We start from the raw sequence: 21,938 nt of genomic DNA, 5'->3' as shown, positions 1-21,938 counted from the left end.
TGTCCTCTCTCGGCTGTGTCTGTCCTCTCTGTCATGTCTGTCCTCTCTCTCTCTGCTGTGTCTGGCAGCGGTTTATTCTATAACAGGATACTGTAAACAGAACACACAGTAGTACTAGTAGTAGTACACACTGATTGCAATCTGCTTGCATAAAAACATTATATAAAATCACATTCTGAGGTCAGTGTTAAAGTGCCACATGGAAGAGGTCTGGTTAGTGGTTAGAGTTAGAGGTCTGGTTAGGGTAACTTAGGGGTAGTTAAGCATTCATTATAATTTATTATTATTATTTAGATAGATGGATGTAAAGGGCTAGACCAGGGGTGGCCAACCAGTCAGAGACTAAGAGCCACAAAAATTACTGTGGTACCACAAAGAGCCACACTGTTACAAAGGGTCAGATTAAACCGAATATATATATTTATTACTTGAGATCCCTTGTATAATATTTGTATATCGTTTGATATCCCTTGTATATTCTTTGTATATATACACGGAATATCCCTTTACCTAGGTACAGGCCAGACCATAATATTCGTTCTCCTATTGGACAGCGACCCCTAGGCGCCAACGGCCATACCCCCAAGTTCGAGTTCAAAGCCACCGCCAAGGCTTGTCTCAACATGTCCAGGTTTGCGCAGTAATACGAGACAGAACTGAGGTTGGCACTAGATTATTCACCTTACGTATAAATACGGCGCAGGTGGAAACAGCAGCAGTTCAGTTCAGTTCATTCAGTTCATCATTCGTTCAAAGTAACGTATCATCTTATCCAACGTTAAAGCCTTCACCACGAGTCAACGACCAAGTGAAGTGAGCAACTTTGCGTCTAAATAGAGCACTTATAACATGTGCGAATAGGATAGTAAAAGTGTCAGAGTTAGTGAAATAACGTCAAGTTCGACCTAGTTAATGTGAAGTATAGTGCACAGGAGAATCTACACCGGCGAATGCAGAGCCTTTTCTGGCTGGATTATATTGCTTTGGTACTGTGGCTGCTGGAGCAGAGAACTGTCTACCCCACTGCTGTGTGGGATCTACCCGTGAGGAGCATCACTCGAGCCCGTCTCTAGGAAGAGGCTGGCTGGCTTTCATCCATGCTGTCACGCATACTGGATTATAGCTGCTGCTTTTGTCTGCCGATCAAGGGGAGTACATGTACCGCCTCCCGTAGCTGGAGCTTCTTTATTCCTCGTTGATCCAGACTTTGCTCCCGACCATTCCTCTCCCCTGTTGGCTTACAACCGGAGGGAACCCCCTTAGTATCTCCAGCTGACTACGAGTGTGCCTTATGTAATTCTTATGCTACAGGTGGTGTCAGTTATACCCATCTTAATATGCTCATGGACTTACGCTCTTGACCTACTTAAGTGTTCTTCGCCATATAAGCGCAATTCATAATTCTCCATATTGTAACCTATTGTTGCTGCTCTAATAATAAATACTTCTAAATATAACTTTCTTTGTTAAGCCGTATTCTTGTGTGGGTGTTCACCAGATATACCGTGTACTGTATGGCCAGTAATTAAAGTACATAACTAAGTAGTGGTTTAATAATACCATACTCTCAATACAGTCAGGGAATTGTACCCCTCAGTTACACACACCATATACCAGCGTTTCTCAACCTTTTTTTCCAGTCACGGCACCCTTCATGTGTTTATAGGTCTCACCCTCTGGCCTCTGAAGTTGCTAATGTCTTTTTTATTTGGGCCTCACAGGGTTAAAAGTACCCTGTGAGACCCACGGTTGCAAAATTACAAAATCACTTTTAGCCATTTAAAAAAATAATTTTTATTTAAAATTTTTTAAAGGGGAACTATTTTACTATTTCTTTCACTATTTGGGCACTTTTACACAATTCCTGTGAGTCTATGGAACACCTAGGTTTTTTTCCAAAAAAAAAAAAAATGCATTGTTTTGTATTTCTAATCAAGTACTCAAAAACCGCATTTTTCTACCTCAAGATCTTAAGCCGTTTTGAGGCTGGGCTCCAACCACTGTGTGGCCTGGTGCCAACTGCCACATCAACTGCCACATTATTATGCAGCTGAGAAATCTCTGACATCACAGATATGCACATTTTCAGATGACTCAGTTCAGTGAGGGTGAATATTGTGAGAGGAGAATTGGAAGAATGCGCCAATATGAGAATTAGAGTCCACATTAAGTCCACATAGCTAAGAAACAATGGTAAACACTGAAAAAGGCCATTTATAAGATAGTTCCCCTTTAAGCACATGTATAGTCAATTGGTCCTGTTGTTCAGTCTCACAATGCTATTTGATAGTAAATGTGTTTATATGTCCCACCCTCTGGCCTCTGAAGTTGCTAATGTCTATTTAATTTGGGCTTCACAGGGTTAACCTCTTAAGCCAGAGATATACAGTAAAAGTGTATATTTTCAGCATTACGTTTGTTTACCAATTATTTTAACTGTTATTAGTGAAATATAAGATTATAGAAATCTCAGGGCATTGAGTCGGAAACCGGCGCATATTGACAGGAGGAAGTGGCACATCCAAAAGTGAGTGTAGTCTTTTGAAGGAAGAGACTCAGGGCTTTCAAATTTCGAAAAACGACTCTACCCAGCTCACACCAGCCCAGCGTTTCCGTTAGCCGGTAATTACCGGTATTTGACCGGCAAAATCTGTTGAAGTCCGACATATTTAATCTCTCCGGTCATAGTGTCCGGTGAAAATAGTTCCCTCTGGGCACAGTTTGATTATTTGAATTGTATTTGGATGGGCTGGAGTTGGGTGGCCTATGCGATGAACGAAACAATCATTGCGTTTGTTGTCGTTGCTTCGCTCAGCGAGAGCTTGCTGCTGGATTTGCGGAAGGCATGCAGCTGCAGACCCACAGAACCCACCAGCTTTGCTGGCACAGTGCGGTCCCCAGACCTGGAAAGCTGCTCTGCGGGTCTGCAGCTGGATGCTTCTTGCAAACTAACTGCGGCCGGCTCGCGCTGATAACAGCTTTCATTGTTGGACCGGCTGCTTGGTGGAGCAACGATGAAACGAATGTAATGAATCGTTCGTCGCATGGGCTATTTAATTTTGGCCTGTTTTGGTACGGTTCGGGTGGTCAAGTTGTGCTTGGAGGGAGTTGTTTTCACCGGACATTATGACCAGCACCAAGTCGTTGGGAGGTGGAGATATACATCACGCAAACCCACGATAATGTTGCCGTCTCTCTCTGCAAAATTTCTCAGTTCTTCGCTTGATATAATTAATACAAATGTCCAATATAACGGAATTCGTTAGCTCATAAAAATGTGATTATAACAGACTGCTGTTTAGTGTCGGACCGACTGCCCACATACGCGGTCTATTTTATTTCAAGTCAGCAGCAGCACGGAGTATCGAGGGACTTATTTTATTTGGAATATATTAATGACTGTATACGCAAAAGTAGCCTAGTTTTAAGTAATAATATTATAAATATACATGCCTTGAGGATGACATTCTTTATATAGCCTGCCTATCAATTGTTTTAAAGCTCAATAAACTATGACCGGAATTAATCTCATTTGTCCGGTAGATTGAAATCTTGCAGGTCACGGAGACCGGCAACAATTTTTTCTAACGGAAACCCTGCACCAGCCCCTGTCAATCATCTGACTTCTGGATTAACTTTTTTATTTCTCTTATTTTTTGGGATTATCTCCCACAAACCTGAACGTTATTGCCATAAAACAGAACGCAGTTAGTTTCTCTACCTTTCTGTGAACGTCTTGCAAAAAACGTGTTGCAATATGATGAAAATGGTGGAGAAATTTACATTATAAAAAAAATTGCAGAATTCAGTACTGTATCTACAAAACCTTCTGTTTAATCATCTTCCCTTTATTCATTTGCTTAGATTTTTCAGGTCTGGTCAATTTTAGCATGGTGTTATTCACAGTCAAAGATAAAAAAAATTTTTTAATAGAATTGATATTCTCCTTTGGTTCATTACAATTTACTCAAGCCTAGTAACAGACACACTATTTCTGACACTGATCCATATATGTCCCTAGATTCAGATACCAAGAACATGCAAATGAACCATTAAAAAAAAAAATGTAAATGTTTATTCTACGTCCTTGTGGAATGAGTGACATAAAAAAAAAAGTTAAAAGAAAAAAAAAGTAAATTTTTTATTTATTTTAATTTAAAAAAAATGTATGGATGGAAGAGCCGCACATTGACGGGCAAAGAGCCGCATGCGGCTCGCAAGCCGCGGGTTGGCCACCCCTGGGCTAGACCAACTCTTAACCCCTATCCGGAACTAGACCACCTCTAAGTTACAACCCTAACTTAGGGGTTAAAGTTAGAGGTGGTCTGGTTAGAGTTAGAGGTGGTCTAGGTCTGGTTATACTGATCCGATACCAGTGCATACAGTACATTACATCTTTTAAATTTTTTATATTATATAAATTATAAAACTTTTTTTTCTTTTCTTTTTTACAGCTACTGTTTTATATATACAGTTTTTTTTTAGTAATAACTGGAAAGTAAGGGTATTTATTCAACAACAGGTGATTGTATAGATTAGTATTAGTATCATTAATTGACAACTAAGCTCACCCACGGAAAGGTTGTTGGCACATTGGTTCCACACGGACGTTACACGTTGTTGCGCACTTCCTCCTATCCAGTCGGCTCCGTTTAGGTTAGCTACTGTAGTAGCAGAGGCTCTGTTGTGATTTTTTATGCAAAATAAATATTCAACATTCTCTTTTGAGACTCCGCCTCAGACTCTTATCATTTGGCACTAAAAGCTAAACATTGTCACCGGTATGGCTGTCTGCATTATGTGTCGAGAGGTCGATCAGTGACCACGTTAGCGTGAGCTAGCTTAGCCACTAGTTAACGCAAGCTAGATGGAAACAATGTAACGTTACTGGTGAAAAAGTAATTTACCTTGGAATACTCCTTTGCCAACTTGCTGTACTTTGCTTGCAGGTCTGCAGCTGGATTATGAATAGTCCCAATTTTAGCCAAGGTAACGTTAAGCTAAAACTAGCTTTTCAAATAGCTCTTCAGCTAATGCTAATAACAGAGCTCCCTGTCACACTGCTCTGTCGGGACGATGGCATTAAGAAAAGTTATAATTATTTTGTCTCATCTTGTTTTAGTCAACAATATCAACATACATAAAGAGAAATTTCGTCCTGGTTTTTGTAAATTACATTTTTGTGTCCTCAGTTGTGGTCAACGATATTTAATTAACTATTTAGTCACATTAGCGTGACATGGTCTTCAATAACGTGACATCACGTCTCGTTGTCGTCATGAAAAAAACCTTCGTTGACTAACATTCTTCGTCATAATTTTAGTTGACAAAATTAACACTGGCCAAAACCCTATCAGCTGATTCACAATAAGTTCAGTAGAAGGCTAGAAGCCCAATAGTAACCAAACATTCCTTGAAATGGTCAATAGATTCAGAAATAATCAGACATGGAATGGAACATATTCTGATTTAAATTGCTTATTTATTTTTTTAACCAACAAAGCAACATTAGGATAGTGTAAATACACAGTACACACTGATTGCAATTCTCACTGGGACCTACTGTACAAATTTCACACACGTCACACACACATTCCCTTTTTCCGTCGAGTCGTACCGTAAATCGCTGACGTCACTTTAAACTTAAAACTTAAAATGGCGGCCCCCATCAGAGCATTCGGCTAACACAACATTAGCTTAGCAAACCTGCCACCGCACTTCTATGTGCATAAAGTGTGGTAACAAAATATCACAGCCCCTAAGACTGGGAGCGTTCTAACTCTATTGAGCATGTACCCAACATTATATGAAAAATAAAAAGTCATTATGATGTTTTAGTGCGCTTTAAGCGCTAAAGGGATTCATAACAATTTATAGCAGGGTCAATCTCAGTGTTAGTACTCGTCTGTTTCTTTTCTTTTCATTCCAATATTACCTTTTTAACTGAATGTGGTCTTGTCCTTGTTGTATCCATGTGTAATGTTGATAGTAGTGGGTGTACACAGATGAAAGAGAGCAAGTCTGTGTCTGGGATATAGGTCCCGACTCCCAGGCTATTAGCTCTTCTCGCAGTCGCAGCCTAGCCATCCTCTCAGCCTCCGTCGTCTTAAATGCTATGTTCTTTTGGTAGAACTGTTCGGCTGCCGCAGGAGTGTTGAGAGAGTGGCAGATTCCGTTCATGGTTATTGGTATCAGCTGTAGTCACGAGAGACCTGGGACACGGTTTTTTGCCTTGCGTATGTTATGTAGCTTGGCATTTAGCCATAAACGCTGCAGAGCAGTGGGTGACAATATTGTCACAAGGAAAGACGAAATTACCTACCTGGGTTCCATCCTAGAGGCAAATCTTTCCTGTGACAAAATGGCATCCAATGTAATAAAAAAAGTCAACCAACGAACTAGATTCTTGTACCGGATCTCCTCTCTGGTAAACAAGAATACCCTGAAGACTCTGGCAGGAGCACTCATTCAAGGGTACTATGACTATGCGTGCACCTCATGGTACCAAAGCACCTCAAAGGCGCTTAAAACAAAATTACAAACATCACAAAACAAACTGGTCAGACTACTACTTGACCTGAACCCCAGAACCCACCTCACCCCTGCCCACTTTGCCAACCTAGGATGGCTTAGAGTAGACGACAGAGTACAGCAACTTGCAATTTGCCTGGTCTACAAGATACACTATACGACCGGGGTGCCCATGTACATGTCAAAATACTTCCCAAAGGTCAGTGAATACCACAACCACTACACCAGAGGAAGCTCAACAAATCATGTTAAACCCAGATTCGGCTCAAACAAGGGACTAAACACGTTTCGCAATTATGCCACAACAATGTGGAATGCCCTACCCAAAGCTGTAAAGGAATGTGAATCCCTGCCCACATTCAAAACCGCTCTTAAAGAGCACCTACGGGAGGCTGCAATTCTAAACTGGCCACCGTAAATGCCCAAAACCCCCACCACCTCCTAATAGACAGTCTCCTCCCCACCGCATGCATATATTCCCTCCCCGCCGTATGTATATTTCCCTCCCACCCACACACCCCCTCCTAATGTACAGTCCCCTCCCCATCATATGTATATACTCTGTCAGGATCTAGGGGTAACAGTACTGTATATTTGAATACCGCTTATGTCACAAATGTATCAGTACTAAATACCTATATGTCCCTATGCCAGAAATGTCATGTATGTTGTGTATGTCATAAATGTCTATATGAATTGAAAATGGAGGACCCTGATGGAAACAAGACAAACGTCTTTCTCAGGTCTGCATCCCCTTAACAATTGTATGTATTGAGCCGTACTGTATTGTACCCATTCTGCAATCTGTTAAATAAGGTTTTCATTCATTCAGCTTAACCCGGAAACGGAAATGGGAAATGCTGAAATAATAACGTGAATTATTCTAAAAGTTATAATTATTTTGTCTCATCTTGTTTTAGTCAACATAAATTAAGAGAGAATTCGTCATGGTTTTTGTAAACTACATTTTTGTGTCCTCAGTTGTGGTCAACGATATTTAATTAATTATTTAGTCACGTTAGTGTCACATGATCAACATCAACGTGACGTCACGTCTCGTTGTTGTCGCGGGAAAAAGCTTCGTTGGCGAACATCTTTCGTCATCATTTTTGTTGACAAAATTAACACTGCTTCTCTGTATCTTGTTTAAATGTGTTTGGGTGAAACGTCTGGGCTGCAAAGTAAGCAGTAATAGTAATCAGTTCCCCCCCCAACAATTCATATGGATTTACTTCTTTCATACAAATTTTCCTTCATACATTTTTGCCAGTATGGCCGTGAAATAGCTATTCAATTCTATTCAGAGTGGTCTTAAAAAGGTCTTTAAAAGGAACCCTGCAAAGGTACTATTAATAAAGCTAGCGTTCAACCTTCCCTACCCATAACCACCCTCCTCCAACCTACCACCCTCTTTTCCCCGGCCCTATCTTCTCTCCTGCCCCTCCCACCCCTCGGTTTCCCTTACTTACTTCACAACTGTCTCCCCTACTGGCTCCTATATTTGTTGTCCGTTACTCGTGGTTTTATGTTCTTTTGTATTCATATTGTTCCCTGTTTCCCTGTGGTTCTATGTTTCTTTGTTTTTTGCCTATTGTCAGCGACTTTGGGTAATTGAAAAGCGCTATACAAAATAAATAAATTATTATTATTATTAATAAACCTTTCCATATTTTGGGATAAAGACCATGCAGACTCCACCATGTACAATTACGTTGGAATAAGCATTTGGTACGCAGCCCTCATTTGTGACAGGGCTTCAGTGACGGCCGTGTTGACTCAACCGTTAAATTACATGCTTATTCCACGTAATTATACGTGTTTGAGACTAAATGGACCTCATTCCGAACAACTCAAAAACCTTGGCAGGAGACGTTTCATCTTAGCAATTAGATATATTTTTTTTTATCATACAAAAAAATTTAAAAGAGGTGCATCTGCTCCCCAGATAATGAAACCCGACCAATCTTTCGCCGTCGACTAAAAACGCATTTCTTCAATCAATATCTGAAATGAAAGAAAAAACAACAAACAAACAACAAACACTAAGCTTCTTACTGTCTACTAACATAACATTATTCTACAATCATGCACTCTTCCACTAAATACTCTTCCTTGTCTATATAAATGGTAAATGGCTGAATTTTTATATAGCAGCTTTTATCCAAAGCGCTTTAAAATTTGTTTCTCACATTTTACCCATTCACTCACACATTCACACACCGATGGCGGAGGCAACCATGCAAGGTGGCAACCTGGACATCGGGAGCAATTAGGGGTTAAGTGTCTTGCTCAAGGACACTTACATGACACACTGCACGGGAGGAGCGGGAATCAAACCGGTAACCTCCGGATTACCACACGACTGCTCTACCTCCTAAGCCACTGTCGCCCCACCCAACTACCTACTATACTAATATGTCTCTACTAATATGCACTCAACACTAACACTGCAGCACCCAAGTTTGGTACTCAGCTGAAAGAGTTGTACCCTTCCTGCTCTGACTTGTCCTACAGAACCTGTAAGTCGCTTTGGATAAAAGCGTTCAGCTAAATGACAAAATAATAATAATAATAACTTTATTTGTATAGCACCTTTTATACAGGGGATTGCAGTTCAAAGTGCCTTACATCAATATGAAATAAGACATAAAATCAGTGTAAAACAAGCAGCAAGAGCAAAGCATAAAGTGGGATAAAATAATGCAGATATATTAATTAAATCATATCAGAACCTCACGTTCCAATAGGCTTCTTGAATTTCTGTAATCTGTTTCAAAACATGATAAAGGTTATAGTATGCACCCAGCGGATAGTGGGGCGTAAAGACAAAAAAATTGTAAAATATGGAAATATGAAAACATTTAAATGTGTTTGGTTGATGAAAAGAGAGTTAATAGAAAAATTATGCAAAACTCACCGTATGTATTCATCTACTCAGCTGCCTGGCAGCGAGGCTGAATTGGCCTCTGCGCGCCCTGACCTTGACGAGAACGCGTGTAGGTGTGTGGCCGGGGGTGGGAAGTTCACAGCCCCACCTCTCGCTCCGTGTGATCCTACCATATGTTCTCTCTCTCTCCGTGTGACCCTGCAGTGACCTGGACCCGCTCCAGGCCCCTCATTGGTCAGTCCGAGTCAGGAAAGCTGAAAACCCCCAATGCTTGCTGGGTAAGTCGGTCTCCCCTCGTTAGGGAAAGAAAGGGAAAGAATCCGCTCGCTGAGAAGGAACTGCATGTTGGAATATTAATATCAGAAATTAAGGCATCATAGCAGTATGGGGGAGGGGGGAGGGGAGGTGCAGGCATGAGCAGGGTAATAGAAAAGTACTTAATATAGGCATATACAATTAAATCTGATTATAAAAATATGGGGAAAATAAACAGTGTAAACAAAGGTGCAGATGATGGTTTGTATGCCCTATCGGTTATAATATACGTTATTATATATAATTATAATAACATACTTATGTAGACACATTTTCGGAGCGGTAAAGAAAGAACGCGTTGATTTTGGCATTGGTTACCATGGCAGCGATGGAAGCCTCGAAGCATTGGTTACCATGGCAGTGATGGAAGCCTCGAAGCATTGGTTACCATGGCAGCGATGGAAGCCTCGAAGCATTGGTTACCATGGCAGCGATGGAATCCTTGAAGCATTGGTTACCATGGCAGCGATGGAAGCCTTGAAGCATGGGTTACCATGGCAGTGATGGAAGCCTCGAAGCAGCGGGGGTCAGCCCTGCCGTTCACCTTGCTCTGACTCCCGTCTGGTCTCGTCCTCCAGGTGACTTCCTGATGGAGTTCTTCAAGCTGTGCTGCAGGAAGGAGTCGTCGGAGGACATCCTGGGGAGGGAAGCGGTGGACGAGGAGGGCAAAGGTCAGGCTATTACCACGGCGATGGGCCGTCGTCGTTTGTGTTGTTGCACGATCGTTGCTACTAGGGCTGGGAATTAATCTGAAAAAAAATTGCGACCTCGATTCATAGACCTATGCAATCTCATTTATAAATTATGACGATTTTTTTTTAAACTTTTTACTTTACTTTTTTAAATTATGACGATTCTGACTTGAGTTATTTTGTATGTTACAAGAGACTTTTAAGTTTAAGTCAAGCACTTTCATATATGTTATGTTTAAGTTTAAGTCAAGCACTTTGATATATGTTATGTTGTCTGTTTAACACTTTCCGTGCCAACCATGCCAGTCCTATTAACCCTGTTGTGTGCCACCGCTCTATTCAATGACAGCTCTCACATTTTTGAACGCATAAACTATATCTTAAATTATGGCTATGTGTCTAATACGACAGTCGCTTATCAATTACTTGTTTGCAGTCAACATTGTCGAAACGGATTGTTTTTTAATCGGTTAATTTCCGTTTTATACCATTTTGTAAAACTTTCAGGAAAAAAAAATATTCTGCAGCAATCGCGCTTTACTGTAATACACAAAACACGTTGTCATTTTTTGGCCTATTTATGAATCGTTTTCAAATAAACGCTAGATTATCGATAGTATATGTGTACTTATGCACGCTATAGAAGCGGGCTGAAAAATCCATTATCTTATTTCCTGATCAGCTACACACACTCACAGCCACATACACACATAGGGGACACGTTGATATATAGGTGAAAACAGCTCTGATTATCCCAAAACTGGTAAAATAGATTCCTTACCTCAGATCAGATCTCCAAAAAGATTATTCCAATTCCTGATCGCCATTCCAAATATCGATTGCGTTTATTGATCCAAAGCTGGGTGGTCAAAAGACATATTCCACGCTGTTCTGATGGTGGGCAATGACTGGGATCGTCTCCGGTTACTTGCCTGACAAGTAAAATGTGGAATCCGGACTCTTTTTTTCCCCATGTGTTTCATTCAATCCAATCCAATGGGGTGCAGTACCATCCGGAGAGACGATAGGGGGCGGTATTTTCCCTGTTCGAGCTCAGACAGATCCCCACTGGTAACGTGAGGCTATATTGATGAAATATGAATGGAAATCGTGAATAAAAAAAAAAACGATTAAACAACAAGATTTCTTGTCGTTGGCACTCAACGGTTGGCATGAACTAACAAGATTTCCCGTCGTTGGCACTGAAAGTGTTAAGAAAGAGTGCAATAAATGATTTTATTGAAAAAATAAGAATCGTGTGAGAGAATCGTGATCTCAATTCATAGAGAGAAAAATCGTGATTCACATTTTAGCAAGAATCGCCCAGCCAGGGGCGCCCGAGTGGCGAACACCGCATTACTGCGTGCAGACCTACGCGGTCGACCCGGGTTCATCTCCTGCTCCCGGACGGATTTGCCGCATGTCCTCCCCCCACATCTTCTCCCGTTCTCCCTCTCCTATGTCGGTCATGTCTGACCAATAAAGCTGAAAAATGCTAAAAATAAATCTTTAAGTATCACCCAGCCCTAGTTGCTACTTACAATAATGATCTACTGAACAAACTGAGCCACTCCGTTTGCCTCAATACAAATCCCATTCCTTCCATTCAGGGCCGGGCCATGCTACAGGCCATACAGGTGATAACCTAGGGCCCCGAAAGGGGGCAGGGGAGGGGGGGGCTAAAATATATATTTTTTATATATATATAATATATGCTATCAATTTCACCAGTTACAGTTACGGTGTATTCTTCTTTACTCCAGGAGGGTGGGGGCATTTTTAGGATCTCGCCTAGGGCCCAACAGGCCCAAGAATCAAGAGGTTTATTTGTCACATACATACCAGGGCATACAGTGAAATGCGGGTGGTCATGCCCGCATCGATTGTGCAATAATACAATAATAAAATAGACATAGAAAAAAATTAAAAACGGGTAAGACACAATATGTGCATGATAAAAATAGACATGCTAAGTTCCTGAGAAACTGGTTCCTATGTACACTACTATACAATATACAATTTTAACTCCGTCATTATTATGTAACAGGCCGGCCCTGCTTCCATTACTGGAGGACACACAATACCATTTTCTTTCCTCAACTAATGGACATATAATGTTTTGTTGAGTACCAATTCTAGTACTTCTAGTCATTAAAGGTGCTATATATATAACATTGAGCCACTAGAGGTCCCACTAGAGCACCAGCATGTCCGCATGTCTCAACTCGCTTATCCAACCAGGTGCGTTCCACATGGGGGAGTGGGAAGTAGGGGGGGGATACATGCTCGTCAAATCAATTCAATAATTACATACAAATCTTATCTATAGCACCTTTAAATTGAGATACTAGTATTGGCCTACTATAAAACAAATTACTCATTTGATGGCCCCTCACTCATCTTGGTATTTGAGTACAATTTTGAGTACAATTGACTCTAATCTTCATTTAGAATCACCGTACTCCAGACGTTTGCATTGTTGCTGGTACTGACGCTACAGATGAGTGCACCTCTATGTTATTATACAGGTGGGGAACACTATAAAGATCAAAACAGGGTAATTTTAACTCGCAAGCAGATGGGTTTCATTTTCCGAGACGAATGCAAGACTACAGACCATAGACTATAATCAACAGGGTTCTTCCATTCAAGTCTCTACACAGAAAGCAGCTTTATGTCTGTCTGGAACATCACCATGTTTGTTTAGCGACGCGTGTTGGAGCAGCACATGCTCTCCCAGTCTCCCACTTCACTTCCTGTTGTGTGTTCATTTCCTGGCTATGGCTGTTCATCGAACTATAGTGCAGAAATAATAACAGAGCCAGAGTGAGTGCAGTGTAACAGACTCATGTGGAATATACATCCCGTGGAATGGCTTAGATGACGAAACAAAAATGAGCAAGAACATTGTACAGTTAAAAAATAGACTGAAAACTCTCATTGATGAGTACAAAAACGAGGAGCTCTACATTTTTTATTTCATATATATTTAAATTTCTACTAACATTTGTGTTATTTTTTGATTGATGTTTATTTTGTTTGTTATTTTAGGTTTGTAAGAGATTTTGTTTTATGTATGATATTGTGAGGAAGGGGCAGGACTAGATAAGCATTTGCTTCCTTCTGCTCCTTCTTAAACTCATTTGTTTATCATTTAATGAAGAATGTAAGATTTAATTTAAAAAAATTTCTTTAGTTTATCATTTTTATTGTGTTATATGGTTGATTGTTTGAGATAAAATAAATTCAACTCAACTCAAATCCTGTATCGTCCCGAGGTGTTGTCTTTGCCCTCTGTTTGATAATTGTTCAAATATTATATTAATGTAATATAATTAATTAATATTAAAGGTGCTATGAATAATTGTTTTATGTAATCATTAAAAAAAGAAAATACATCCAGCGGTTTTAGAAAGGTGCAGAATAAAAGTATTGCTTTTCCCAAAAATAATTATTGATTAACACTTTGGCTGCCATGAAACGTGTTTAGACGTCATTGCCGGCCATACTCAAGTTGCCGGAGGACGCTGTACAGCGTCCTTATATCAATATTTCAAAAATCTGCGATCGGATTCATATGTCCCCTCCGCTGGCCTGAGATCCACCAGCAGGACCCACTGAGCTCTCTGGCGGTTCAGGAGCGCCATCTGGTGGCCGATCGGCGCAATCGCTTAACAGGATGTGCCATAGAGGTTGTGCTAGACGTCCGTATTACTTCCGGGCACTCGCTATAGGTCCCGGGACTCTGGCTCGTCATGCTACACAGTGATCGATTGCCAATAACTCGATAAACAACATGATTTGGACGTATATACCATTATACAAGCTGGAGATGGACCGGGTAAATTTACATCCCATAATGATAAGATTTCTACTCTACGATGATCGCCCAACGGCGCGCGGAGACTGGGGTGAGTTTTAGCGTGTAACGTTACCGTCTTCGATACTAACTGCTATTATCAACATTTGACCCACATTAGATGATTGGTATAACGCTGCCCACGGAATTATAAACGCCCCCTAGCCCATCCGGTCAACATCAGATGACGTGTAGTAACTTCTAGAAGTACGTCTAGTTGGAATTTTTTATATCGCGCTGATTGCCATAAAACTGTATTGCATCATCAATATAATGCATTTGGGGCTATAGATCACGTTCTGGAGAAAGCTGCAGAAAGAGATGAAAACATACTTATACATTAGACCATACTTTACTATGAATATGTGAATGAAAAAGTTTAACGTTGCTACACAATGAACAATACATATAGGACTTTGAATGGGCCCTAATAATGGCAATGTAGCAATAGAATTTAAAAAGTTATAGCCATGCAAAGAAGGGGTACTTCTCCATAGACAAATAGAGCCGGCAACCTATGGTATATCATGAATTTAACCCAAGGCAACCAAAGTGGAAAGGAATTTATAATAAAAAAATATATTGGCAGGTCCAAAAGGAATGTCGTTTACATGTTGCAGGCATGTATCACCTCCATACTTCCCATTTCCCCACGTGGAATGCACCTGATTGGATAAATGACACGCTGGTGCTCTAGTGCGACATCTGAATGTTATCTATAGCACCTTTAATATGAATGATGTATTATAATTAATATCACATTACGTTACTATAATATAATGGAAACATTAACAGTAATTTTCCACGTGTCTTTTCCCCAGAGAATACAGACCTCAGCGCGGCCCTGTCTAAGTTGACTGAGCCAGCGGCGGTGCCCATCCCCAAGCTGTCCGTCTCCAACATGGTGCACAGTGCCCGCCGGCGAATCAGACGCCACCGCCGCGTCAATGAGTCGCCTCTCAGCAACGACATCCTCAACCCCATTGTTCTGGTAAGGATGTGTGTGTGTGTGGGGGGGGGGGGGGGGGGGCAGAGAGTGTGTGTGTGTGTGGGGGGGGGGGGGGGCAGAGAGTGTGTGCTTGTAAGTGTGTGTGTGTGGGGGGGGGGGGGGGCAGAGAGTGTGTGCTTGTAAGTGTGTGTGTGTGGCGGGGGTAACAGAGATAGTGTGTTTGTAAGTGTGTGTGGGGGGGGGGGGGGGGTAACAGAGAGTGTGTTTGTAAGTGTGTGTGTGTGTGGGGGGGGGGGGGTAACAGAGAGTGTGTGCTTGTAAGTGTGTGTGTGTGGCGGGGGTAACAGAGAGTGTGTTTGTAAGTGTGTGTGTGTGTGGGGGGGCGGGTAACAGAGATAGTGTGTTTGTAAGTGTGTGTGTGGGGGGGGGGGGGGTGTAACAGAGAGAGTGTTTGTAAGTGTGTGTGTGTGTGTGTGTGTGGGGGGGGGGGTACCAGAGAGTGTGTTTGTAAGTGTGTGAGGGGGGGGGGGGGGGTAACAGAGAGTGTGTTTGTAAGTGTGTGTGTGTGGGGGGGGGGGGGGTAACAGAGAGTGTGTTTGTAAGTGTGTGTGTGTGGGGGGGGGGGGGGTAACAGAGAGTGTGTTTGTAAGTGTGTGTGTGGGGGGGGGGGGGGGTAACAGAGAGAGTGTTTGTAAGTGTGTGTGTGGGGGGGGGGGGGGGGGGTAACAGAGAGAGTGTTTGTAAGTGTGTGTGAGGGGGGGGGGGGGGGGGGTAACAGAGAGAGTGTTTGTAAGTGTGTGTGTGTGGGGGGGGGGGGGGGGTAACAGAGAGTGTGTTTGTAAGTGTGTGTGTGTGGGGGGGGGGGGGGATAACAGAGAGTGTGTTTGTAAGTGTGTGTGTGTGTGTGGGGGGGGGGGGATAACAGAGAGAGTGTTTGTAAGTGTGTGTGTGTGTGTGTGGGGGGGGGGATAACAGAGAGTGTTTGTAAGTGTGTGTGTGTGTGGGGGGGGGGATAACAGAGAGTGTGTTTGTAAGTGTGTGTGTGTGTGGGGGGGGGGATAACAGAGAGTGTGTTTGTAAGTGTGTGTGTGTGTGGGGGGGGGGATAACAGAGAGTGTGTTTGTAAGTGTGTGTGTGGGGGGGGGGGGGGGTAACAGAGTGTGTTTGTAAGTGTGTGTGTGTGGGGGGGGGGGTAACAGAGAGTGTGTTTGTAAGTGTGTGTGTGTGGGGGGGGGCGGGTAACAGAGAGAGTGTGTTTGTAAGTGTGTGTGTGTGGGGGGGGGGGGTAACAGAGAGTGTGTTTGTAAGTGTGTGTGTGTGGGGGGGGGGGGTAACAGAGAGAGTGTTTGTAAGTGTGTGTGTGGGGGGGGGGGGGGGTAACAGAGAGAGTGTTTGTAAGTGTGTGTGTGTGGGGGGGGGGGGTAACAGAGTGTGTTTGTAAGTGTGTGTGTGTGGGGGGGGGGGTAACAGAGAGTGTGTTTGTAAGTGTGTGGGGGGGGGGGGGTAACAGAGAGAGTGTTTGTAAGTGTGTGTGAGGGGGGGGGGGGCAGAGAGTGTGTGTTTGTAAGTGTGTGTGAGGGGGGGGGGGGGGGGGGTAACAGAGAGAGTGTTTGTAAGTGTGTGTGAGGGGGGGGGGGGGCAGAGAGTGTGTTTGTAAGTGTGTGTGAGGGGGGGGGGGGGTAACAGAGAGAGTGTGTTTGTAAGTGTGTGTGTGGGGGGGGGGGGGGGGGGTAACAGAGATAGTGTTTGTAAGTGTGTGTGAGGGGGGGGGGGGGCAGAGAGTGTGTTTGTAAGTGTGTGTGAGGGGGGGGGGGGGGTAACAGAGAGAGTGTGTTTGTAAGTGTGTGTGTGGGGGGGGGGGGGGGGGGGGGGTAACAGAGAGTGTTTATAAGTGTGTGTGTGAGGGGGGGGGGGGGGTAACAGAGAGAGTGTTTGTAAGTGTGTGTGGGGGGGGGGGGGGTAACAGAGAGAGTGTGTTTGTAAGTGTGTGTGTGGGGGGGGGGGGGGGGGGGTAACAGAGAGTGTGTGTTTGTAAGTGTGTGTGAGGGGGGGGGGGGTAACAGAGAGAGTGTGTTTGTAAGTGTGTGTGTGGGGGGGGGGGGGGGGTAACAGAGAGTGTGTGTTTGTAAGTGTGTGTGTGTGGGGGGGGGGGGGGGTAACAGAGAGAGTGTGTTTGTAAGTGTGTGTGTGGGGGGGGGGGGGTAACAGAGTGTGTTTGTAAGTGTGTGTGTGTGGGGGGGGGGGGGGGTAACAGAGTGTATTTGTAAGTGTGTGTGTGAGGGGGGGGGGGGGTAACAGAGAGTGTGTTTGTAAGTGTGTGTGTGTGGGGGGGGGGGGGGGTAACAGAGAGTGTTTATAAGTGTGTGTGTGTGGGGGGGGGGGGGTAACAGAGTGTGTTTGTAAGTGTGTGGGGGGGGGGGGGGTAACAGAGAGTGTTTATAAGTGTGTGTGTGGGGGGGGGGGGTAACAGAGTGTGTTTGTAAGTGTGTGTGTGGGGGGGGGGGGGGGGTAACAGAGAGTGTGTTTGTAAGTGTGTGGGGGGGGGGGGGTAACAGAGAGTGTGTTTGTAAGTGTGTGTGGGGGGGGGGGGGGGGTAACAGAGAGAGTGTAAGTGTGTGTATGTGGGGGGGGGGGGTAACAGAGAGAGTGTAAGTGTGTGTATGTGGGGGGGGGGGGGTAACAGAGAGAGTGTAAGTGTGTGTGTGGGCGGGGGGGGGGTAACAGAGAGAGTGTGTTTATAAGTGTGTGTGAGGGGGGGGGGGGGTAACAGAGAGTGTGTGTGTGAGGGGGGGGGGGGGTAACAGAGAGGTGTGTTTATAAGTGTGTGTGTGGGGGGGGGGGGGGGTAACAGAGAGTGTGTTTGTAAGTGTGTGTGTGGGGGGGGGGGTAACAGAGAGTGTGTTTGTAAGTGTGTGTGTGGGGGGGGGGGGGGGGGTAACAGAGAGAGTGTTTGTAAGTGTGTGTGTGAGGGGGGGGGGGGGGTAACAGAGTGTGTTTGTAAGTGTGTGTGTGGGGGGGGGGGGGGGTAACAGAGTGTTTGTAAGTGTGTGTGTGAGGGGGGGGGGGGGGGGGGTAACAGAGTGTGTTTGTAAGTGTGTGGGGGGGGGTAACAGAGTGTGTTTGTAAGTGTGTGTGGTGAGGGGGGGGGTAACAGAGTGTGTTTGTAAGTGTGTGGGGGGGGGGTAACAGAGTGTGTTTGTAAGTGTGTGGGGGGGGGGGTAACAGAGTGTGTTTGTAAGTGTGTGGGGGGGGGGGGTAACAGAGTGTGTTTGTAAGTGTGTGTGGTGAGGGGGGGGGTAACAGAGTGTGTTTGTAAGTATGTGGGGGGGGGTAACACACAGAGAGAGAGAGAGAGAGAGAGAGAGAGAGAGAGAGTGTATGTGTGTGAGGGGGGGGGGGGTGGTAACAATTGGTCTCATTTAGTCTTGTGTTGTAAATGCAGCGCATCCTTCCTTCACAGTGGTGTGCTCCGCCCCTCCCCCCTTAAGCCCAAACAGTATTTTCAGCTGGTGTTGAGAGGGAGGAGGGAGCCATGGTGTGTTTCTCTTTGAAACGTCTTTGGTAACTTATAATAATAATATTAATAATAATAATAATAAATTGAATTTGTAGTGCACATTTGTTGTTCACTAGGATCCCAAAGTGCTACAGGGTTAAAACATAGTAAAAAAAAAAAGAAAGAAAAGAAAGATAATAATAAAATAAAATACAAAATAAAAATAAAATACAAAATAAAACATAGTTAAAAACATAGTATAAACAGAAAATTATAAACAACAGCACAAGAACAAATTCAATCACAAGAAATAGCTAGCAATCAAAGGCCTTTTGAAATTAGAAGGTTTTCAGGCCTGCTTTAACACTTTGAGTGCCAGCCACGACAATTGTCGTCTTATCAGACCCCCCATTGAGTGCCGACGACGTGAAATGTCGTTTGTTTGCCGTAGTTTTTTTTATTGGCAATTTTAATTCATATTTCATCAATCGAGCCTCGGGTTAGTGCTGCAGAGTCTCTCTGAGCTCAATTGGGAAGATACCGCCCCCTATCGTCTCTCCCTGTGTAACTGCACCCCATCAGTTCTGACTGATGCAGGGGGAGTGGTCAGTTTCCTAATTTTATTTTTCCCTCAAGGCATCTGAAGGATCGATTGTGCTCGCCGGCCCGGAAAACCCATGGATTATGTATTTACAGTATCAACACTGTAATCAATAAGCGTGATCGATATTTGGAATGGCGATCAGGAATTGGAATAATCTTTTTGGATAACATCTGATCTCAGGTAAGGAATCTATTTTACCAGACCTGTTTTCACGGAGATGAAATGAGAATCGATTTTTCAGCCCGCCTTTATAGCGTGCATAAGTACACATATACTATCGATAATCTAGCGTTTATTTGAAAACTATTCATAAATAGGCCGAAAAATTACAACGTTTTTGTGTATTCTAGAATATTCCAGTAAATGCCTTTTATCACAGAATCTTTATATTTTCCTTGAAAACGAGGGCTTTTCAAAATGCTATAAAAAGAAAATGAACCGATAAAAAAACAATCCGTTTCGACAATGTTGACTGCAAACAAGTCATTGATAAACGACGGGCAGATTAGACACATAGCCATAATTTAAGACAGAGATTATGCGTTCACAACGCTATCATTGAAGTGGATGCTGGCACTCAACTGGGTTTTCAATGTTAAATGGCCGGCACTGAAATTGTTAACAGAGTCCAGGGCCATCATTTATCAATAATGCGTAGAAAGTGTTCTATTTTTTTTCCTACGCACAGAATTTAGAATGTCTCTACGCACAGAAAAATCTGGATTTATCAACTGTGCGTGCACAGGTCATACGCACACTCCGTGTTGATAAATACCATTGTTCTTACAGTCTATGTTTGTGCATGATTATCCATATATGGTAATGAACACCCCCATGGGATGTGAAATAATGGACTAAGCCGAGCGAACTATGAGAAACTTCACTGAGAGCGCGATTGATCACGGACAAATTCAACGTATACAGCATTTCCCGTTGTGAACAATCTTATTTGGGAATATGACACACAGAATAATAGTATTTAGCGTTTTATTTTATACAATATTTAATCGTATGATTATACTGTAGATATTTTAGAGAATAAATAAATCCAATGAAGTTGCTTAGAAATGATCGTACGCACGGTTTACGCACATATCTGTGCGTACGCAGTTTACGCACCATTGATAAATGAGGGCCCAGGCTCTGTGGTGCCCTCAGCTAGATGGGGAGGCTGTTCCACAGGCGTGGTGCAGCCGGTCCCCCATGGTGCAGAGCCTGGTACTGGGGACCCGGAGGAGCAGGCTACCTGCAGATCTGAGGGTACGGGTGGAGGATTGTGGAGTGATGAGTTCCTGTAGGTAGAGGGGTGCGTGTCCGTTTAGTTATGGGTGAGCAGCAGGATTAAAACAAATTTTGTATTATCTTTTCCCCCCCTCCTTTTTCCGTTTTTCTCCCATCCCCAATGTTAGTCGTTATACCAATTCCCAATCCCCTTCCTGGTCGTTGCGCACTCTGCCCCCTACCGTCGGTCTGGGAGGGCGGAGACTATAATAATTATAATTGTTAGACTAGAAGTCTTTATTTGTCATGCAGTTTAACACACACACACGCGAGATGGGCGACCCACAGGAACACACATACACATGCACTGAGTCGCCGGTGAAATGTGTCTCTGCACTTTTCCCATCCCGTTGTCCTTCCCCCCATGGGCAGCCGGGAGCAGATAGGGCGTCAACGTGAGCCGCGCCCCCGGGGACCAATCCAAGTGCTCCTGTCCGTCTTCGTCAAGGACGCCACAGCGTTAGCGATCTGTTGTGCATGTTTTTCCATTGGGTTTATCTTATCGGGGGGGAAACCCTTGCGAGCACGGGGAGAACATGCAAACTCCACACAGAAAGGCCTGGGAGATACCCCACCTGGGTACCTGGCATCATGGAAACCTGGTCCCCAAGCGGGAATCGAACCCTGGACCTTCTTGCTGTGAGGCGACAGTGTTAACCACTACACCACCGTGCCGCCTATCCGCCTATCACATGCTTCCTCCGACACATGTGTACCCAGCCCACCGCTTCTTTTCACTTGGCAGCGCAGACTCTCACTGGGGGAGTGTAACGTGTGGAAGGTCACACTACCTCCCCCAGATCCTTCCCTCGCTGTGCAGGCGCCCCGACCAAACTGTAGGAGTCGCTGTTTACAACGACCAGGACCCACCTCACCGGCTTTCCCACCCGCTGACACTGCCAATTGTGTCAGTATGGACGGCCGACCAAGCCGGAGGCACCACAGCTGGATTCTATCCCACTGTCTCTGCGGTGGTAGACATACGCTTAGTCCACTGCGCTACCCGGCCGCCCGAGCAGCAGGATTTTGTAGTTGATCCGGCATGAGATGGGGAGCAAATGTAGTGAGTGGAGGATGGGCGTTATGTGCTCATGTTTACGGAGCACATAACTTGTAGAAGATGACAGAAAGGCAGCTTTTGGTGGAGAAGATAAGTAAAACTAATTTTGCCATAATTCAGCAGGTCTAACACACACACACACACACACACACGCACGCATGCACACGCACACGCACACACACACAGAAATAACAGCCTGGTTGCAACATCCAAATGTCAAGCTGTTGGCAATGACAACAGCCAGCTAGCTCGCTTGTTTAATTA

General features: G+C 43.9%; 1 protein-coding gene across 1 annotated transcript in view; it reads left to right on the top strand.

Annotated features, from left to right (window-relative positions):
* Positions 1-21,938, top strand: part of rab3gap1 (RAB3 GTPase activating protein subunit 1) — a 248,328-nt gene that overhangs the window by 56,228 nt on the left and 170,162 nt on the right. The window contains 3 exon segments of the mRNA XM_084313830.1: positions 9,623-9,696; positions 10,312-10,404; positions 15,106-15,275. Of these exon segments, the coding sequence (XP_084169956.1) occupies positions 9,623-9,696; positions 10,312-10,404; positions 15,106-15,275 (337 nt within the window).

The sequence above is a fragment of the Notolepis coatsorum genome (assembly GCF_963971535.1).
Source record: "Notolepis coatsorum genome assembly, chromosome: 5".
NCBI lineage: Eukaryota > Metazoa > Chordata > Actinopteri > Aulopiformes > Paralepididae > Notolepis > Notolepis coatsorum.
The sequence above is the reverse complement of the archived record's forward strand: the minus strand, read 5'-3'. Positions and strand labels throughout refer to the sequence as shown.